Source organism: Anabrus simplex, chromosome 9 (assembly GCF_040414725.1).
Source record: "Anabrus simplex isolate iqAnaSimp1 chromosome 9, ASM4041472v1, whole genome shotgun sequence".
NCBI classification, from domain to species: domain Eukaryota; kingdom Metazoa; phylum Arthropoda; class Insecta; order Orthoptera; family Tettigoniidae; genus Anabrus; species Anabrus simplex.
This window is the reverse complement of record NC_090273.1, coordinates 12,256,456-12,275,499: the sequence shown is the minus strand read 5'-3', so window position 1 is coordinate 12,275,499 and position 19,044 is coordinate 12,256,456. Positions and strand designations below refer to the sequence as shown.

Below are 19,044 nucleotides of genomic sequence, written 5' to 3'. Positions count from 1 at the left end.
GTACCAGTTAGACTGAGAAGAGGGATGACAGAATTAGAAAAATAATCACTTATTTAAACATAATTGGCCTTCTACTTTGACTTTGGATGTCAGCTATGGTGATGTAATGTGAACGTTGTGATTTTTACACATTTTAGACAAGAAGAGATAAATATGTCTTTTAGAACGTAGAGAGCAGTCGGTCTGTTGTCTTTAATCAAGACTGCTCAGACAATTCCTACCCCAACAACAGAAAATGGAAGAGCCTTCAGCACAATGAATTAGATTCTCATTGAACTTCTCTTCCCTGGACCTCCGATACATACTGTATGTTTAGCCCACAGCCGTATCCTGATCAAACCGAATGTTGGAAACACGAGAACGAGTCCATTTAGCAATTGCTGAATGGATAAGGTGAGTTGTAAATATTATTTTCCAACTTAATCACTATTAGCAATAACAATATACGTACTTAACAACTTACACGCCCTCTTCTTCTTCTCGTCGCTCTTGCAGTGTCGTAGCCTACCGTAGATCTTTGGGATGCACCCGTTAGAGGAGTGGAATTAACCTGCTACTGTACTCAGGTCCGGTCATGTGGAGTCGCATTTCTACATTTTCACGTGATGACATCTGCCGGCTCGGTGCAGGTTACAAAAGTAGGCGTTACGAAACTCGGTTGATGTTTGAAGCCTCTGTACGATAGGAAGTTACTGTTTAGGTAACAACGTATGGGGCATACACGACTAAGTGTACCGGTTGGAAGAGAAAGCGGGGGCGAGCTTCCATTACATATGTTGTCCAATATACAGTAGATGCATTAATTTGCTAAATCAACCTAAGGAGCGAATTAGAAGGTTTTTCTATTTTTTTACGTCGCACCGTCACAGATAGGTCTTATGGCAACGATGCGACAGGAAATACCTAGGAATGGGAAGGAAGCGGCCGTGGCCTTGAGGTACAGCCCTAGCATTTTCTTGGTGTGAAAATGAAAAACCACGGAAAACCATCTTGAGGGCTGCCGACAGTGGGATTCGAACCCTCTATCTCCCGGGTGCGAGCTTACAGCTGCGCGCCCCTACCCGCACGGCCAACTCGCCCGGTCGAAATCAGAAGTTTCGGTGCAGGTGTTGTATGTTGATAATGGTATTACAGTCGCAGATTCACCCATAGAGTGGATCAAGAAACCCGGGAATAGTGGGGCTGAGGGAACACGCTCACATGTCTAGACTGCGTGTCACAGCGAACGTCAGTAAGTGGCGAGTGTAATAATTCTCTGTGATTTAACTTATAATAATAATAATAATAATAATAATAATAATAATAATAATAATAATAATAATAATAATAATAATAATAATAATAATAATAATCGTATGGCTTCAGCTACCGTGTGCAGACATTTCAAGTTGACACCATCTGGCTGTCTGCTCATCAATTTCGACGTTCCGTTTTACTCTAGGCCCACTAGATGGCAGACCGAGTAAACCGAAACTCTCTTGGGCGTCTATGGCTGAGATTTAATTAATTTTGTCGGGTAAACACCAAATGTGTCACCAGAGATCTTTTACATACCGACATCGTACGACATGGAGTGTCGAATGGACTTTTTTCCGCCCTTCAAAAATCCGACTACCTCTGCCGGGTTTGAACCCTATATCTTGGGATCCGGAGGCCGACACTCTACCACTGATCCATAGAGGCAGCTATTTAACTTATAATTTATCTTGAACACTAATAACTAGGGCTTGGAAGTTGTAGAGCTTAAAAGGACTATAAAAAGACCTAAAAGACCTAAAACCTCACAGAAAATGACGTAAAATGTGCGATCCAAATTCATTCATAATATTAGTTTTAATTACATATTTAGAATTTGTTTTACGTCGCACCGACACAGACAGAGCTTATGGCGACGATAGGATATGAAAGGACAAGGAGTAGGAAGGAAGGAAGGAAGGAAGGAAGGAAGGAAGGAAGGAAGGAAGGAAGGAAGGAATCCCCGTGGCCATAATTAAGTTGTTAAGTTGGTGTGAAAACGGGAAACCACGGAAAACCGTCTTCAGGGCTACCCACAGTGGGGTTCGAACCCACTATCTCCCGGATGGAAGCTCACAGCCCCTAACCGCTCGATCAACTCGCAAAAGTCTGGTGGTATGCAACATACAGTGCAAAAATGCATGAGTGAAATGCTTCTTCCAGGTATTATGTCTTTAGATTAACATAATTTAAAAAAGAACTCAGTTTTTGTTAAAAAAGGTACTTGCAGAATTTAGAATGAAATAATTTTTGTTTTCCTCCTAGAGTGAATTCAGCGAACCCGCAATGCACATTCCGGAGAAAGAAATTGAAATTAGTACAACTGGAATCATAACCACACTATGGTTAGAGAAACCTTACCTCAGTTGGCTTTGCAGTCATCTCCATGTACAGGATCGTCGGCTCTCTCCACATCAACCGATGTACTTGAAGAAAGTGAGATCTTGCTCTTCAAAACCACTCACATCAAAAGTTTCTCTTTTCAATATTTCACGCATCTTGCACATTTCATTTTCTTTCTTTTCAGATAGGTTCATTTTCTAGAGAAAAGAGATGATGGATGAACTAATGATGACTCAAATTGAGAATGGGCAGTGAAACTATGGTCGAAAGAAGAATAAATTGAAAAAAAAAGCCGGTAAGACCTGAAATGCTCAAAAAAGAGCAATAAGTCAAAAACTGCCAAAAAAAAGGGCGAAAAGGTCCAATAAACCCCACCATATTCTGGCCTACAATGACTCAAAATGAACATATATTATGTTGGGCTTCGTCTTCGGACACTCGAGAAAAAAGGTTCCTCAACTTCCGAACGCTATTAATAACATGCAACAGATGTGTGTTTTTAGAAGCTTGAATTTATTACAACAAAAATCCCGGGGCCTAACTTACCAGTTTTCCGACTTCCTGAAGGTAAATCGATCCACGTCCTTTCAGGTAAACGGGCATGCCTTTACCTTCCGCTAGGCAGCGTGTATATACACATAATTTGATAGAGATTTCATTTCCTTGCGTGACAAAGGAATTTCACAACGTTAACTTCCTAATGAGTTAACACATTCACCACTGCAATGTTCAGAGCTGGTCATCGCATCTCTCTGAACAAGTCATTTTCGTCTATTTCATGCTTTTTATAATTCAATGTCTTAAAAGTAGGAGATAGAAAAGAACTAAATGTTCAGGAACTTGTTTGTAGACAATAGTGGCGAAATATTTGAGATAGGTGAATACATTTGTAGAGTAACGCCTTACATTTTTCTCATCTCCTCCATTGCCACTGCATTAGTCGGTATCATATTTTCATCATCTGAAATGCCATCTGAAACTATTTCCGCCAAAGTATCCTTAGTTATTCAGAATGATTAAGTCGTTTATGCTGCCAGTATTACACAGAGGAAACTATGTCCACAACCTGTAAAAATATCTAACATTTTGATTTTAGAATAGGTCGAAAACGACGTAATTATTTCAAACTATTGAAAATAAACACAGCAATCGATCATTCAAAGCTTCATTAATTGATAAAGTAAGCCTCTCTACATTTGGATCCCATCAATAGGGAATAAAAGTAACTATTTGAACCTGTGCTCAAAAACATGCGTACACGTGTTTGACAGTGAATGTGTTAACTAAACACAAGGAGGTATTTTCTCAGAAAGTCATACACATATTCTTTCCAAGATCTCCTCACCATCGATAGGTGACAATTTTTCGATCTCTGAGACGATCCACCAAATATTTTACTACTCACCTTTTAATGGCTCGGGAACTTAATCTTCTTGTCACTGAACGTAATCCTTACGCTGCGTAACATATCTTTAAAATGTATCTTTTGAAGGCAGAACTCCCCGATTCAGAGTAATTAAACAATCCATGAGTGTATAAATAACGTAACTGTATTTTTAACTCAACAACCATATAAATACAACAAATTTCCCTCCAGGAAAAATAAAAGCTTATATAATACTGAACTAAAGACTTCATATCCAAATTACTTCTCTCTTATAACACGTTAATTCGAAAATAACCAATCCTATAAAACAAATTAAGTCCTTCTCATCACGAGATATACATCTAGGAAAAACAAAACATTGTATCTAGAGCTATTGTGCGGGTGGTGGGAAGGGCATGAGGACGAGGGCCAGATTACTGAAGAAGGTGAGAGGGTACCTGGCCAAGGACGACATCAGACGGAAGGCCCGAGCACTCCATGTGTTCTGCATCTCCGTGAACTCTGCGATCTGACTCCGTAATCTCTCCAGCTCCACTCTGTATGGCAAAGAAACACCTTACTTCCTATGCTGGACATGAACTTCATGTAAAGAAAAAGAAAGACAGACAGACAGAAAGAAAGAAAGAAAGAAAGAAAGAAAGAAAGAAAGAAAGAAAGAAAGAAAGAAAGAAAGAAAGAAAGACTTTAATGGCTTAACATTACGAAAGTGGTAGTAGTTATTGTTTTAAGGGGAAGTCCAACTAGGTAACTATTCCCAATATTAATTGATAGCCTCAACATTATTTATTTTTATTTATTTATTTATTTATTTATTTATTTATTTATTTATTTATTTATTCTTATTGCGAACAGAGCTGCTTGGCACCACGCTTGTTCAACTGCTGGGCTGTTAAACTTTGCCCTGTATTGTCGCATCTTCTCCCGGTGTATCTTATTTCTTTCCTCTGTCCGGAGCTACCTTTCTTTTACAGTGGTTTTTTCCTGAAAACTAGGAACTTTCTTCAGAATCTGTCTCACAGCCTGATTGTTTTGTATATCTGTCAGCCCCAGTTCTTATATGCCCATCTCAGTATCCGGCGGCCATGTGCTACAGACTTTCTTTGTTTTGCCAGAAGGTGAACAGGCGGTTGGCCAGTCTGTTGGGAGACAATCTTTCCACATGACTATAGAAAGCTACCTTCATTTTCCTAGCACAGTAAGGACGAGTTCGACAGCCGTAGTGGAAGGACGTGTTCTCCCGCTCGCTCTCTCTTTCCTTGCCAGGCGCTCTGTACTTTCCCAGTACTAGTCAGGCAGCTGTACTTGTTAGTACATCTTCGAAAGAGCATTGTCTGAGCTGTAGCACTTTTCAGTGCTCGCTCTTACTTCTGTTTCAGGATTTCTTACAGGAGGACAGGATGGAGAAGCCGACCCTACCAGTGAGACTGGTCGACCAAGACTACGAAGGAGCCTTCGACAAGATACAAGACGCGCTCAACACGATGGCAGCCCCCCGCTATGAACGCCCTGGGCTGGTGGTGTTCAACCGGTGGGGTGAGCGCGACCACGAGGGGACGCTTCGAGTATTCGACCACCTCAATGCGACGGCGGAGTCCATTGGGGAGCCACTCCTGCAGATCATCGGCCATATGGTCCCTGGCTGGGCGATCATCATCCGGCCTAATGACGCAGCTAGCTTCAGGGTCTACGAGGAGCGCACGTCCCAGCAGTTCCAGGTTGCCCGGCTACCAGGATTCAGGGAGCACCTGGACGTCTCGGGCTACCAGGAGGCAGCCTCGCAGACGGAGCCAACGACCGAGGACGACGGCGACGCTCCAGAGCGCCGCGACGGCGCGACCCCAGTGGAAAGCTGTACTTTACGAAGTACACGCAGACCAACAAGGCGACAACCAGGGCGAAGTGGTCGCAGACGCAGGCCTACCAGGAAGGGCCTGTTACCCGGGCGCAAACCAGGAACGCGCCCGTGATGGTGGAGAGCAGCACAGCGGTGGAGAAGGACGCCCCCTGGCGTTCTGAGGCTGCTGCCCAGGTCCAGCCAGCCTGCACGTCTGTCGAGTTGCAGACCTCGATGTGCGCCCCCCAGGACAGGGAACGCAGTCGAGTGTTAGCAGCGACCGACGCCGCCGCCGCCAGCCAGGAGAAAGAAGAAGATGGCGACGCAACGCAGCCACCAGCTACCCCGGGGTCACCAGGCCGGGAGGGGGGCCACCAGGACGAGGCCTCTTCCCCCGCCGAGAAGCAACCCCCGGGAAGAAGAAGAAGAAGACGACGCCGCACCAGGAAGCAGAAGGCGTCGCTGGCTCACCAGGAGAGGACCGCCAAGCCGCAACCCAGGACTGCTCCCAGGACAGCAGTCAACCGAGGAGCCAATCAGGAGAGGACCTCAGCTGGTAGCGGCAGTCAGGTGAGAGTAAAACGTCCCCCTCAGCAGCTCTTGCAGTGTTTCCGCTGTCTTAGGTGGGGCCACCGTCAAGTTAGCTGTGGACTCCAAGTGAAGTGCAACCGCTGTGGTGGTGATCACCACTACACGGCCTGCGCAACACTTAAGGAGGCGCCGGTGTGCGCCAATTGCGCTGGGGGCCACCCGGCCTCCCACCGCAGTTGCCCAGTCTACAGGGCCATGGCGCGGGCAGAGAGGAGGGAGGCCCGGCGCCATGACCCACCCCATTCCAGGAGGCCGGGCTTGGCCTCATTCTCCGGGATCGGAGACTGGGTACGAGGTACCCCAAGGAGGTGGAGCCGTGCGACAGGCCCTAGTGGTACTCGACGCATGGCTCCGCAGCCGGCAAGGACCGCGCTAGTCCCAGCAGTGCCCAGACGGACTGATCCCCAGGCGATGGAATGGCGAGGAATTGGTTTATGTTTTGTGCATGTTACCTGTTCCTAACTAACACAACCTCTGGTCTTTTTCCAGCCCGCATCCTTGCATGTGCTATCAAAAGATGTCAGGTTTTACATGTAGGCTCTTTCTTCTTTCTGCCTATGTGGTTTTTCCCTGACCCTTCAATACCATACCTTAACACTATCCAACCAATACAAACTTTGCCGTGGTAGCGAGTCTGACTCGGAAACCGGCAATACTTCTTGTATCACTTCCCACTCCTCCCTGCTATCTCTTTCTTCTTCTTAGAAATAATAGCATGTCGGAGGCCATGTAGATTGAGTCGTTGGTCACGCAGGGGGAGCGGGCTTCGGGGGGCCCCCCCGAAAAAAAAAAACCTAGCACAGTCAGAGGTACTCTCTATCTGGTAGTAGAGCTCTGAATTGTGACGTCTCCGGGATCCCCATCTTCCAGTAACGTGCCTAGGATCTCTCTCTCTCTGATTTCCAATTTTTCAATAAAGCCTTTCTTATTTAGTGACAGATACATCATGGCATACAAGGCTTGCGGGTGGATGACTGTAGTGTAGTGTTTCAGTTTCAGATTTCGTGACAGGCCTCATTTGTTGTGGGTTTTATAATTTTAATTTATTTATTTATTTACTTAAAACACAAGGTGCAGCTAGGTTGAACATTTATATTTTATCAATAGACAAATTAACGAAAGCAAACTTGGTAATAAAATACAACAAACGTAACCAAATTTTAACAATATCGGGTACATATAAACATCTGTCTGAAGAGGAAATACTGATCATTCTCTTGTCCATACACAAGTCGTCGTGTATCAAAATGGCGGAAAATCCGTTCATATTAACTTAGTTAACAGAGATCTTGATATATCAAGCTCGGGTCTCTTGTTAATATTGTTAAAGCGGGTTGGGAGGCGAGGCGAATTTGAAAGGATTGAGGAATGTGGAGAATTCATTGAATCTGGTGGAGCGGGAAGCGACATGGTGAGAGTACAGGAAAACAAAGGATATTTCGAGCGGAAATACCCATTTTAAATTCCATAGGTTACCTTCTTGACACCTGTTAGAGAGGATTGTCAGTGATGGTAGGCCGATGTAAACAAACAAACGCAAGGAGCGGGGTTGCCAAGAAGAGCTCATTCTCATTCCCAGTGGTGGACTAGTAGGGCTCAAGTCGATGGGGGTCCAGTTGTGGGTATATGGGAGGCACACTACTAGTAGGGATGGATTGAAACTTGGCAAGCAAGTGGAGAACAAGCCCTATGAGACCACTGAAAGGCAAATAAAGGTGGTAAAATACCACATCTGAATAGGACTTTGCTATTGTTTGTGCAGTTGACAGGAACATTCCTTACGTACAGTCAGCAATATGATTGAGGAATTTAAAATTTACCTCATGTAAAATATGATTTATGTTTGTGACAATTAATGTTACGCTTTTTCTATCAGTGTGATGTCGTATAGCCTCCAGAAAGATCTGGTGCAGGTCTTGAGAAGTTTAGGATTGAACCCAAGCTTTTTGACACCACCTCTCTTAACTTGCCGGCCAACATTCTGAGGGTGATGTCCACCAACAGGACTCGATCCAGCTTACCCCGATATCAGACAGAGCTGTTCTATCACAAAGATCTAACGCCTTAACGATATCGCGACCAGGGCAGAGATTTCTCTCCATAATTAGACATGTTGTATTTCCTTTACGTTGATTAAAATAGTATTGTTCATTCTTCGATTATAAAAGTTAAAAGTCTTATACAAACCAAAAGCAGCATTTAAAATCAAAATTTCTATGCTTGAAAATATGTAAGTTGTGATATTTTTAGGTGAGATTGAAATTGATATTTATTGTAAAGATACGGTGTTATTAAATTTTTTGAAGATCCTGTTTACCCTTCGAAATTATGGATTTGGAAGGACCAGACAAACTCTTCTTTTGTTGTCGATACTCGAACTAGGTGACACATGTATCGCCTTTAATGACAGCTGTGTAAACTGATTTCTAAACTTGGGTTTCTATTCCTTACAATAGCAGCAAAGTACACAGCTCTAACTAATTCATATTGTAGAGGAAGCCGCTACCCAAATCGGCGATCAGTAGTTTGAGCGAGGGGGGGTGGGGGAAAGGAGGAGGGATCACAGATTTCAGTGAAACGGTAGAGAATGCATAGCAACGTCATGGCCTTCACCATACGTGTCTCTTGAACTGTAATTTCGTATCGAATATAGAACCTAAGTCTAGCTATTGCGTAACCTTTCGAGTAGAAAATATGAAATCGGTAATGGAGATTTACGTAGGGTTTTGGACAAGTGGCTGCATTTTTCTGGATCAGGGCTCAGTTTCCAAGTACGGCACCAGTTCGAGAGGACTGCAAAGAAGTTCATTTGCCGGATTCTAGAGCTCCTTAAGTGTGAAAGAATAAGGAAGAGTCTAGATCTCCAGAAAATGTATGGTACCAATATAGATGTGAAGGACTCTAAAAACTGCATTGAAAGACACCATAATTATAAAAACTCCGGTGAACTTGAGACTGAGAGAGTGAAACAGTTGACCAAAGGAGGACTGTCAGAATATGAAAGCTAATAGAATAAGAAAGAAACTCGCCAGGGTTGATAACGTGAACTACCTACGCCTTTTCTACTCCACTGTCAGAACAAGAACACGCTATCACGAGTCCTCGGAGATAATAGCAGAAGACTTTCCTCAAAGGTATCGACGTATCAGCGAGGTCACATTTCCTTCCTGTAATTATAGTGTTTCAGAAATCTCATTATCCATTGCTATACTTGCAGAGATCCCATAGAGCCGAACATTTACGTCGATCAATGCTGTATAAAATTTTGTACTTGAGGTGTTCTTCGGTAGATTCAGTTCGGTGAATTTCACCAGCTGATCGACGATTTACAAAATCTAAAGCACATAGTATAATAAAGCATCGTTTTTAGCAGCCTTGGAAACATAACACTTATCCCTTTCCAAGTAGGCAATATGAATTATTACTACTACTACTAGACTGATTGATATCGTTACGTGCCAGCACTGTGGTCGCCCTTTTCGGTACTTCCTGGAAGGGTCTATTGAGTCAGATGACCAGGGATCTCCCAGCCGTGCTATAGGGCCGTGTATTGTTCTCATCGGCTGGTTTACTTGTGAGCTTCTGGGAGATGCAAGGAGAATATTCCGTCTCTGACCACATCGCGAATATTCTGGTGCACATCGCCCGAGCTATAAAAAGGGAGGCTAGCCGTGGATAGTCAGTGTTGGGCTCCGTGGTGGACTTGGGGTCAGTGTTGAACTCCATGGTGGTGGAGTCAGTGTGAGACTCAGTGTGTTGGGGTTCGGTGGCTGGGCTAAGGGTGACAGAGGTGTTGGCTGTCACTAGTGTTCCATCGAGGTCTGAACGAGGAACTGTGGTTGTGGTATTGGAATGTCCAGAAAGTAGCTGCATTGGAGACGGTGTACGGGACAGAAGACTGTGTACTGCTTTAGAGTATTGTGTGTTTGTGTACTGAGAATCGTCGGCGACCGGAAGGGCTATCGGGAGTATAATGGTCGTTTTGTGAGTACTGCGCTGCTGGTTAGGACTGTTGAGCTTTATTTACTGTGTTACTGGACTGTCTCTGGAGTCGAACCAAGGAACAGTTACCACGTGTTGTTCCAACCCAGCGGTCTGCACGCAGCTGCTGTATGGGGTCACTGGACTTGGAAAAGCACAAGTGAAAGGCCTGTTAAATATTAGAGCTTCCTTCAGGTAAAGACAGTCCGGCTGGAGTCCTGCTGTGAGCGTTGTAAACAAACAGCAGTTATTAAGTGGGCCGCTCATGGGTGAATAGAATTGTGTGTGTGTACATTTTTGGGTCATCCTGAAATAAATCAGAGCATAAAACAGACGCTGTTTTGTTCGTAACAATATTAATAACAACGACTTCCTTTTGAACTTATTAAGTCACATTACAATATAGGAAAGAGCTCTGCGGTCTGTATGTTCCACCTATCTCCGAAGAGATAAGTGGTTTGTGTCGTACCGATACCGGTGTTCCCATCGGAACCCCCCTGTCGGTCTGTAGTGAGTGTAAGTCAGTTGTGTGTTTTGTCGTATTAGGCGTAATATGTTAGGTGTAATTTTTAACCAGTTTAGGTAGTAATTCGTTTTATTTGTAGACAGTAAATGTGCGGACGTTTGGCCACCCATCCAGCGAGTGACCACTCCTGATGTTGCTTAACTGCGCATTTTTTTGTTTCTGTCATTTGATTGTGTTTTGGCTGTATATGTGTTTTGAGAGTTTGTGTGTTTTTGTACTTTAGTGTGTGAGTGTCCGAGGAAACTAATCAGTGAAAATGACTAATACAGCATTTAAGGTGCACGATGTGGTTTGCCCTGTATGTTCAGTCATACAGGGTTTACCTTGCTTAATGCTGCGTTCGGAAATTTGCAACGCTACATCGTATTTGTTGTCACAACTTATTATTATTAAAATACATAATTATAAGTATCTGCGTATGTTAGTAAATTTAGAGAAATAGCATCATGTATGGGGAGCATTTAGCGTTGCATCGCCTCGCCTCTGAATACCGGTGCTTCAGCTTGTAGGTGTTTAAATATTTAAATGCCGTATGTGTGGTTAAGGAAGTGAGAACTACTTGATTGTTCTTGGGATTCTTGGCTGGGATTAGCTTTCGTGGTGGTGGTGGTGGTGGTGAGGGAGAGGGGTCTGATTAGGTTTTTCAGGGTCTCGGTTACTCGATCCACAGAGGGGGCCCTGAATTGTGTCGAAGTTGGTATTGGAGCAAATTGAGGATGAGTAGTAGGAGATTGTTGTTGGGCATGTTGTTATGGGCGATGGGGGCGGTGAAGAGAGGCGGGGATGGGTTGTCTTGGGTGTTGTTTGTGTGGTTGGTTTTAGATGTGCGTTGTTGCGGATTTTTTGTTTAATTGCCTTCTTATAATACGGGCAGCCAGGAAACGATGCTGCGTGGTTGCCGTGGCAATTCGCGATGGTCGCCTGGTCCCGTGGCACTTTGCATTCAGGGTGCTGGTGAGGACCACCACACCTACTGCAACGGGTCTTATTTTTACACCTGACGGCGTGATGGTTTCGTTTGAGGCAATTATAGCAGAGGATTGTGAGTGAGAGGTGTGATGGGCGAGTTTGAGGGTTAGTTTTGAGATGTGGTGTGGGAAGAAGGGGTGTTTTGGAGTTTTTGGTCTGTTGTTGTGGTTAGTTTTGCTTTTGGGTGTCTTTTTTCTTGGTTAGGTTCTGTGAAGTTTGGGTAGTGGTGTTGTTAGTGGTTGATTGGGTTGACTTATTTGCTGACGGTGGGGGTGGGAGGGGGAATGGGTATGGTTTGGGTATGGGTGTCTTAGGCTGAGGGGGAGGTTTGATTGGATTGATCCTTGGTACCAGGAGTCGTCTGAGATTCTTGCTGTTTGGTGGAAGGAACTGTTTGTGTAATGGAACTAATGGTAGGGTGGGGTGGGTTGGTTTGGGTTTATTTTGGCTTAAATTTTCTTCTAGTCATGGTAGTTTGGTTGCTGGTATCCTTTGTTTTCTTGGCTTTCTTGTTGGCGTAGGTATTTTCTTCTCTTTCGGTTTCAGCTTCCGCTGATGGGGGTTTGGTTTTGACGTGTGGGGGTGGAGAGGGTTTGAGTTTCTTGGTTTGTGGTTTTCGGTAGAAAATAACCAATAATAGGTTATTATGTGATTCTTCGATGGCAGCTATGTGCTTTGTGAAGATTGGCATAAGGGTGCTAAATATGGTTTTTCTGGTCATAGGTGCCGGGTCTGGATGTGTAAGATTTGGCTGAGAATGGGAAGGTGATGTTCCCACGAACACAGAAGGGAGGGGCTGTATAGTCAACTTCTTCCTCGTTGTCTTTTGCTTCTTCTTCTGAGCTGTTGCTGTCGTCTGCTTCTTGCGGGGTTGAATGGATGGGTGGTTGGAGGGGGAAGGAATATTGTGGGAAGGTGGGGGAGTAGGGTGGAGAGTTGTAGCGGAGTGGACTGGGGCTTGATTGAGATGTATGTGGTGGTAGTATGCGTTGTTGTAGGGGGCTACACGGCGATTCTAGATTGGACTGAACCTCTGCTTGCCAGGTTTGTAAGCTGGCAGCTAATTCAGTTTGTCAGTTTTGTGAGAGGTTCAAGGAGTGTTGGTGTATGGTAGGTAAGGTGAAGCACTGGTAGGACTGGTCAAACTCCTTGAGGACCGTTTGAATTATTGGTGCTCACTTAGTGAGTTTGGTCGAGTCAGGTTGCTTTACGTCACACCGACACAGACAGGTCTTATGGTGACGATGGGACAGGAAGGGCTAGGAGTGGGAAGGAAGCGGCCGTGGCCTTAATTAAGGTATAGCCCCAGCATTTGCCTGGTGTGAAAATGGGAAACCACGGAAAACCATCTTCAGGGCTGCCGACAGTGGGGTTCGAACCCACTATCTCCCGAATACTGGACTGGCCGCACTTAAGCGACTGCAGCTATCGAGCTCGGTCGAATCAGGTATAGTTTTACCGAATCTCACTGTGACAAGGCTCGAACCAAGACCTCGCTAAGGGCCTGACAAAATTGCTTTCTTCTTCTGCTTCTGCTGGCTAGTGGTTGGTTGGTCCTGCCCTGTGACTGGCTGGCAGGCTGTACGCGCTTGGCTGGGAGGTGGCTGGCGTGGTAGGCGTCGCTCGCTGTTGGAGGTGGTGGCAAGGGGGCGCTCCTGGCCTGCAGATTGTCTGATATCCTCCTTTAACAGCTTACCAGAAAAATAGAATTCTAAACGATCTAGTGATTACAGGGTGGTAAGTCAAATGAATCACGCTCTGAAAATGTTTTTAAGAGTTCTGTACTTCATATTATGGAACAAAATAACGGAAAATTTCACTTTAGGCTTGGAAATGATCTTGATAATAGGGACACCCTGGTGTCTTTCCATGTTAATTCGAGAATGTATTGGCCAACAACAACAACAACAACTACAACATTTCTTTGCTTCCTTCAATGATTGTGAAAAAGCTTTTGGCAACGTTTAACATGATGTCCTTATACATCTTCTTCTTTGAGTAATACAATCTAATGACTGGTTTGCCAACTGGGTCGATCCTGTGCAGTACGTTTTGCGTCTGTATAGATCCTGTATCCAGAATACCCAAGAAATATCATCATTAACGTCTTTCTTGATCCTATATGAGGGTGTTTCCCTGATATTTTACCCTTCAAAATTCTTTCAACACATTCCTACGCTGAAGCCTATGCCCTATCCAAGGAAGTTGCCTCTTCCTAATCTGACTCAACAGGTGTCCTTTTCTTGGACAATATTCAATACCTTAGTGTTGGTCTTCTCCTCCACTCAACTTACCAGTTGCAGTCAACGCCAACACCACATCTCAAAGGCTTCTAGCCCTTTAATATCACCTTTGGTTAACGTCCAGATCTCGGCACAATACAGCTCAATAGATCAAACATAAGATTTCATTATTGTTTTACGTGAGGTGAGGGACATTGTTTTCTGACATAGAAGCGACTGTTTATCTCTGAATGTTTGCTTTGCTATTGCTATTCATGTTTATATTTCAGTGTGACACTGAATGTTTTCTGTTATGATATGGCCAAGGTGTTTGAACTGTCCTCACCACTGATCATCACGTGCAATGGACGTGGGTTCCTACTAAACATCATGACTTTTGTTTTATTAATATTGATTTTCATACCAAATTCCTTTGCTTTTTCATTCAGCTTTAGCAACATTTTGGATAAAGTTGTTGTCCTTATATGTAAGATGAAATATATCGAGCTTTACAGTAAAGTTGTCAACACCATCAATAACACGCAGCAAAATTTGAAACGGCGGTACTGAAGAGATCATGATACAGAAAGGTGGAGACAAAGTCGTATCCCCTCCCAAATTCTTTTAAAATTATACTCTGAAGCCGCTTTTCGAATTGCCTTCGATAAAGTTGATAATAAATGAAGAGAAACGGGAAACAGATGCTACCGTGTTGGTTGCTGGTAATTTAGACGACTTTCACTTCCCTTCTGACACCGTCAATGGAGTAAGGAAGGGGTTTTTAGCCTAAAATTAACAGTCAGAGAACAAAATTAATGGTAATCACCAAACAGAAAGTAAACAATGATGATATTGCCATGGACGGAAACACCATTAAAAAGTGTTACATGTAAAATATTTAGGATGCTGGCTAACAAAAATGGGATACGGATTATTTAATTTATTTTCCGGGTTGAACCGTGTTGTACTTGTACGCATATCACGTACAGTTTGCCGACGTTTCGAATACATTGCAGTATTCATTGTCAAGGCGACTGAAATACCCCTACTCGATCCGAGGTAATCAGTCTCCCAGGCAGAGTTACACTACTAGAGTGGCCTTGATCTTGGCCTTTTATATCCTAGCCTATCTGGCTGGCGTAAGCCCTGGCTGTCTCGCGAGGCTTCTGGAAAGTTTATGTCACAGCCAGGTAGTGGGGGCTTGCCCGCGCTGTTATGTAATGGGGTTGCGGCCCGTGTGTTTATGTTGTGGTCTGTATGTCTTAAGCTATGAATGATGGGCATCCAAGAATTACTGATTTTGTATCCTTCTTCTAAATTTATGTTATTCGGATGTTTCTTGATTTCGATAGCCTCGCGGATTTTTCTTTCCAGATTCCAAGGGATAGCTGCTAGGATCTTGGTCTTGTCAAGGCCACTCTAGTAGTGTAACTCTGCCTGGGAGACTGATTACCTCGGATCGAGTAGGGGTATTTCAGTCGCCTTGACAATGAATACTGCAATGTATTCGAAACGTCGGCAAACTGTACGTGATATGCGTACAAGTACAACACGGTTCAACCCGGAAAATAAATTAAATAATTCTTCACACCGTGGAAGCTTCACTTCTAAGATGGGATACGGATGTAACTATCGACAATGCATGAAGTGTATTTCTGAAATTCAAACATCTCCTGGCCATGGCGGTGTTCCCTGTTCTTTCACGGCTGTTTTCACACTTCAGTTCCGAACATTTAACTTGGTAAATGACATCTGACATTTTGGTCTGACACCATTTAGGCTACTTGCGTGTCGATTCCGACGATCAGTTTTAACTTACCAGGCGCAGAGAAACAGATCTGTGACTGAGTTTTAGTGTGTCACGCCACGACACCACTGACACACAAAGAGAGCCACGTTGTCTCGAACAGTTCATCGTGAACGTAGAGAGTGAGACACTCCAGCATTCATACGATCACGATTACCGATCTTAACAATGCAATGCTACACCAACTAGAGACAATAGAGTGAATCTTTTGTTAAACTTTCAAGTAAGAAAAGACTAGACTCGGCTCCTTGGCTGAGTGGCCAGCATTAAGACCTTCGGTTCGGAGCGTCCCGGGTTCGATTCTTGGTTACTTAATTCTTCTGACTCGGGGAGAGGGTATTTGCATTCTATCGTCATATACACACAACACTCCATAGAGACATGCTCTGCTACACAGACCCCTGCAGGGTGTGAGGAACACGAAATATTCATTCCGCCGACTGAAAAGAGAACATTACTTGCACTCTCCCGTACAAAGTACGTCATTAATGCGTTAGTTCTTGACGGCAGTAATTGGACGTGAGCTGCACCACGAGAAATAGACGGCTTGTTTCTTTTTGTCCAGGGTACCGTAACAGGCAGACTGCTTTATTAGCCCCAATAGGACGTGAAACACTCCCTCACATCTCACTACCAGCCTGGCTAGTTGGACAAACATACCACTGTTGTTTACCACAGGGACTCTGCTTGCTCCTGGACTCCCTCAGTGAAATTTAGATTTCTTCCAGCTCAAATATATTAGGGCATCAGGACGTCAGGACATTTTATAAATCGGAATGCTAGTATGTAATACGAATATACAGAAGATGTTAAAACGTTATAAAATAGAAACCGTGCACAGTGCCGAGGAGTTGAAAGGCAAGCGTTTGAACAGTTCTCAAAAGAATTCACGCTCACAACCGTCTGGTCAGTCCACCACACGTGATAACCGATTTAAGTGAAATGAAGCTCATTTTATACATAATATAGTGAAACTCATAAAACACATTTAAAGAGTTATAACGCTGAAATAAATTATAAAGACGAACATATTGACAATGTTGAGGCATATGGCGAATTTAGGAAACGGCTACTAGAAGTTCGAGCAGTTAAACGGAACAGACTGTACAGGAAGAGGAAGACACTGACCTACTTCATGTATTTCATTTACTGTAATCATTCTGAATTACCACTAGAACAAAAGTAATAATGTGATATCGAAGTTCTTTTGCACTGACATGGCATATTCACGTTAACAAATCTTGCGGCTGTGTCTCGACACAGCCTATCTCAATATTCTTTCTCCCATTCTATGACTTCCCGCCACGTTTTCCATTCCTCCCCCTCACACCTCACCAGTGTTGGCGATACGTTGTGGGAGTCCAAAAATGGGAACTGTCCCCTCTACCATATCTATCTCCTTTTAATTTACTCTTGCCTTTCTTGATAAGGAACTGTAGAGTTAGGTTGCACCGAATGTTTTACAAACTGAGAGCTACAGAAGACGAGATTTAAGAGACACAAAAACAATTTCCACTGTGAGTGGGGCAGTAGATTCCATACTACCTGTCGTAAGAGGCGACTAAAAGGGGAACCCTAGGGGCTCCTATGTTTGAAGTGTGGGTCGGCGGCCACGGGGCCCTGGCATTGCTTCTACTTACTCGTATCAGCCTCCTCACCTTGATCTATCTTCTTTGGTCAACTCTGGTTCTTTTCGCACATCGACGGTATTAGGTTCGCGATATCTACGGTCCTTCGCCTTCATCTTTGGAAGTGTCGGACCTGTTTCTTTTTTCCTTCTGATAAGTGCTAATAGAGGATGGTTGTTCACGTGTCCCTCCTCTTAAACCACCACCACAAAGTATTTAAATTTTAAATAGGTACATTACATAAATACAGTATTTTATCTACACAGTTTTTAATGGTAAGTATTCGCCTCTTTGAGTCTATTAACTGTTCTTTCCATCTTTAGTAAACAATTTAAGACAGATTGATTGTAAGATCTAGTCACTTATTTTGTTCTGCTGTGGCTACGCTCGTTTGATACTGACAGTAAAGATAGCAAACGTTTTGCAGAACATCTTCTTGAAGTAAGTGAAAATGGGCAGAGGATGTCTTAAAGCCAGGAGGACATCAAGAAGATACGAAATATAACCTAAAACGCAGAGATAAGGAGCTGCTGAAGTGTCAGATGTGAATGAATATTGTGGGAGGTGGTGATGGTGACGAAGATGTTAATTTATCGGAAAATTATTAAGTAAATAAGCACATCAAACATACTGCTCATTCCAAAGGTACTAGCCCAATTTGTCATAGATGAGTCTGTAGGATTGGCCACGTCGTCCGGATGTCCTCTAGCAGTATATTGATCTGCATATTATATTTGATATAGTGACAGGAACTCCGGAAGTTCGCAAGGAAAGCTTGAAGCCACAGCTCGTAGTAACTTTGCTCTACCGTCTTAACAGTATGCTAACATGCTACTGCCTGAAACACGATTTCCCCGTTATGGCGCTTATCAGCCGCCACAGTGTGTAGTCAGTTGCCCCGCGCACCACGGTACCTAGCGGAAGACCAAGGGACTACTTGACAGGAAACTCCTATATTTTTCCGAAGACCTCCAATCTGTAGGTCTTTAAATGAGAAGTCGCTCACTGAAATAAGTTCAGCTGTTTTCTCTCAATTTCCATTACCCCGAAACGTCGTATCTCATTATATGTTGAAGTTGTGAGCAATAGCGACCTACTCACCTCTGTTCACTGATTGTTTTCTTTAAAATCTGTTTTTGTTTTTCTTTCTCCATGAGCTGGTCCTCTAAAGTTTGCACGCGGACCTTGAGAGCCTCACTCTGGTTCTGCATTTCTGTCAGATCGTCGGCAAGTTTAGCCTGCTCCTTCTCCAGTTGCTTCAGGGCCCTGCAATGAAAGACATTTACTATCATAATCATCATAAAAAATTAAAGCCATGGCTAGATATACTCATTAAATTAAAACAGTTTATATCAACATACATCAGAATGATTTAATCCAAAACCGGTTTTCGGGATCTTGGTTCCATCGTCAGTGGATCATTAAAATTAAAATACTAAAATTCATAGAATTGTGTTGTCTTGATTTTAGAAATATAGAGAACAGTTGAGCTTATAATGACAAGAATGACTGAACGTCCCGTCTCCGATTGGATTGAGAAGGAAGCGGCAGTGGTCTTACCTAAGGTACAATCGGTTCCGTTATTGGTTATTTTGTAGTCACAATGTTAAATACGTATTACAATAAATATGTAATTATTATATTTATAGAATGATACTCGGCGAGTATATATTATTATTTTCTCTGTACTAGTGCTTTAACGTTACAGCAACACATTGAAGATTTTCGGCGATGGGCCTTG

At 43.5% G+C, this 19,044-nt stretch overlaps 1 protein-coding gene across 1 annotated transcript in view; it reads right to left on the bottom strand.

Moving 5' to 3' along the window:
• Window positions 1-3,916: 3,916 nt before the first annotated feature.
• Window positions 3,917-19,044, bottom strand: part of LOC136880949 (cingulin) — a 139,684-nt gene continuing 124,556 nt past the window's right edge. Inside the window, exons 6-7 of the mRNA XM_067153488.2 lie at window positions 18,405-18,569; window positions 3,917-4,281 (exon numbers count right to left, since the gene is read on the bottom strand). Of these exons, the coding sequence (XP_067009589.1) occupies window positions 4,116-4,281; window positions 18,405-18,569 (331 nt within the window). The 3' untranslated portion in view covers window positions 3,917-4,115. The remainder of the gene's footprint in view (window positions 4,282-18,404; window positions 18,570-19,044) is intronic.